This window comes from Macrobrachium nipponense, chromosome 6, assembly GCF_015104395.2.
Source record: "Macrobrachium nipponense isolate FS-2020 chromosome 6, ASM1510439v2, whole genome shotgun sequence".
NCBI lineage: Eukaryota > Metazoa > Arthropoda > Malacostraca > Decapoda > Palaemonidae > Macrobrachium > Macrobrachium nipponense.
In genome coordinates, this window is record NC_061108.1 from 75919553 (window position 1) to 75921819 (window position 2267).

A 2267-nucleotide genomic window follows, 5' to 3' on the forward strand; every position below is an offset into this window, starting at 1 on the left:
GAAGCCAAAATTGTGGCTGGCAGCCAATAAACATGCTGGCAGCTCAAAACTGAGCTACCAGCTCGTTTTTGTTAGCTGCCAGCTGATCATCGATTGCCTCCCAGCCAACAATTTTATTCGTTGCTTTGTGCTTGTACCTTTGAGGTGCCAGCCAGCAAAAAATAAATCAGTTTATTTTTTGCTGGCAGCCACATTAGGCTTGTTGAATGTTATTAACTAATTACATACTATTACAGTGATTGTTTTAAAGTGAAATGGGACCAAAAGTAGTAGTTAATTAGGACACCTTTGAACACCTATGTCAAGAGGTGGAAAAATTCCCTGCTATATGGGACAAACAGCATCCAGATCACAAAAAGCCCAAATGTATTGCTGAAATGTGGGCCCAGATAGACGAGGAGTGTCCCGAATATCAAGGAAAGGCCAAAGACGAATGGACCAAACCGGGCGGGGTACGAGAGCGATTCCGAAAAGAAATACAGAAAGGAAAGAAAACAGTGAAAAGTGGAGCGGCTACCAAAGAAGTGTGATACGCATAAGAAACGTGGTTAGTGGAAAAGCCTCATCTCCAACGATTACATGTGGTAAAGGAGGTCCATTTTCTTCAACTGGCTTGCACTCCGGAAGTTTCAAATCGCCTTTGAAAAGTGCCCGTCCAAATTGAGAATGACGAAATACTCCCGCATCATTCTGAGAGCCATAATCCCCAACATCCACCATGAGGAAGTTGTAATCACTATCTACAACTGCAAGCAAGACGATGCTGAAGAACCCTTTGTAGTTGTAATACTCGGAACCGGTGTTAATTGGGCAGGTAATGCGGACGTGTTTGCCATCTATGGCGCCAACGCAATTCGGGAAGTGCCACCTCATTCGAAATTGGTTGTCGCTCTTGCGGAATCGCTCAAGCGTAGGTGCTGGCATTTCCTCTGGTTGTAGAACTCTCCAAATAGCTTGTGTGGTTTCATTGATGATTTTGCAAACCGTCGATTTGCCTATACGGTATACAATGCTCAAAATAGCTTGAGAATCGCCGTGTCCAAGAAAACGAAGTGTGAGTGCCAGACGTTCAGCTGCTGTAATGGATTTTCTGAATCGTGTGTCCTTTTTTGTTATATCGTTCTCAATAATCCGAAGCAAATGATGGTAGGTATCCTTCTTCATCCTCATGTAAGTCTGGAAAAATTCTTCTTCTCCCTCAGTGATGTCCTGCACTAGAGAACGGTACTCTCCTCTCTCTGCCCTTCGCGCAAACAGCGGCTTCACCCACACTTTTCGTGTTTGGCGCCTTCGCCTTCGCAGCATAAAAGCAGCAAGTTTCCGGCGGTTCACCATCATCAACAGTCAAGTGGGAACTGAGATGCAAGCTAACCACAACCGGCTTGCAAACCAAGCACGCCTAGCCCAACAGGCTACAAGCCAAGCTTACAAGCCAATCAGGTGTTCTTCCAGCCAGCCAGACTGGCTGCCAGCCACAATTTTGGCTTCCAGCTCATCAAGTGGGAACCGGCTTTTAAAACCTGGGTAGGCAGCTATGGTAGGAACGTAACCGCTGGATGTCCTTATATGCTGTCGGAGGAGATGTGCTCTCTCCTCTATCCCAATGCTAGGATTTCGGCAGCAGTATCTAGGGAACTTGCGGCTCCTATCATAGAGAGGATCCGCCTAGAGACCCAGATCCCCCTTGATGAGGGTTTATGTGAGGAAGTGACCAGAGAGGTAGCAGACATTAGCCTACACCAAGAACCGATGGCCATCGACTCGCAGGAAGAAGGTAGGGAGATAAGTGAGGCAGGTGGTATTAGCTCTAAAGTTAATTTGTTTAGTCCATCTTCTTCTTCATCTTCCTTTCAGGGCTACTCGAAGTCCAGGATCCTTGGGGATAGGTCTGGTTTTGAAATCCCCAAGGTGAAAACTTTAACAAAGAAGTCCTTGCGGAAGGCTGCCAGACAAACTAAGCCTTCTCCAGTGGACTCCGCCAGGTCATCATTGGCTTCCAAGCCTTTGACTGCCCCGGCGAAAGCTACTCCCCCACAGAAGGGGTCGAGAGCTAGAGGTCCTAAAACCAGACCATTGGAATCCAGTTTTAACCCTGATGCCATTGCCAATCTCCTCATGGAGAAGATGGGCAGCATGGTAGACTCGAGGTTTCAATTGATGTCGTCTCAGCTTGCTTCGGGTTTAGAGACATCAGGACAATCGATCTTGTCTCTTGCTCAGAGACTACAGACACAGGAGAATTTGCTGGCCGGACTTATTCAGTCCGG

At 47.0% G+C, this 2267-nt stretch overlaps 1 protein-coding gene across 1 annotated transcript; it reads right to left on the reverse strand.

Moving 5' to 3' along the window:
- Nucleotides 1–513: 513 nt before the first annotated feature.
- On the reverse strand, nucleotides 514–1335 carry LOC135216559 (uncharacterized). The gene has a single exon (XM_064251934.1). It carries the CDS (start codon nucleotides 1333–1335, stop codon nucleotides 514–516), a length of 822 nt encoding a protein of 273 aa, XP_064108004.1.
- Between the last annotated feature and the right edge of the window lie 932 nt (nucleotides 1336–2267).

Excerpts from the sequence above, each read along its gene's own strand:
- LOC135216559 (XM_064251934.1), bottom strand. The coding sequence starts at position 1,335 with ATGGTGAACCGCCGGAAACTTGCTGCTTTTATGCTGCGAAGGCGAAGG.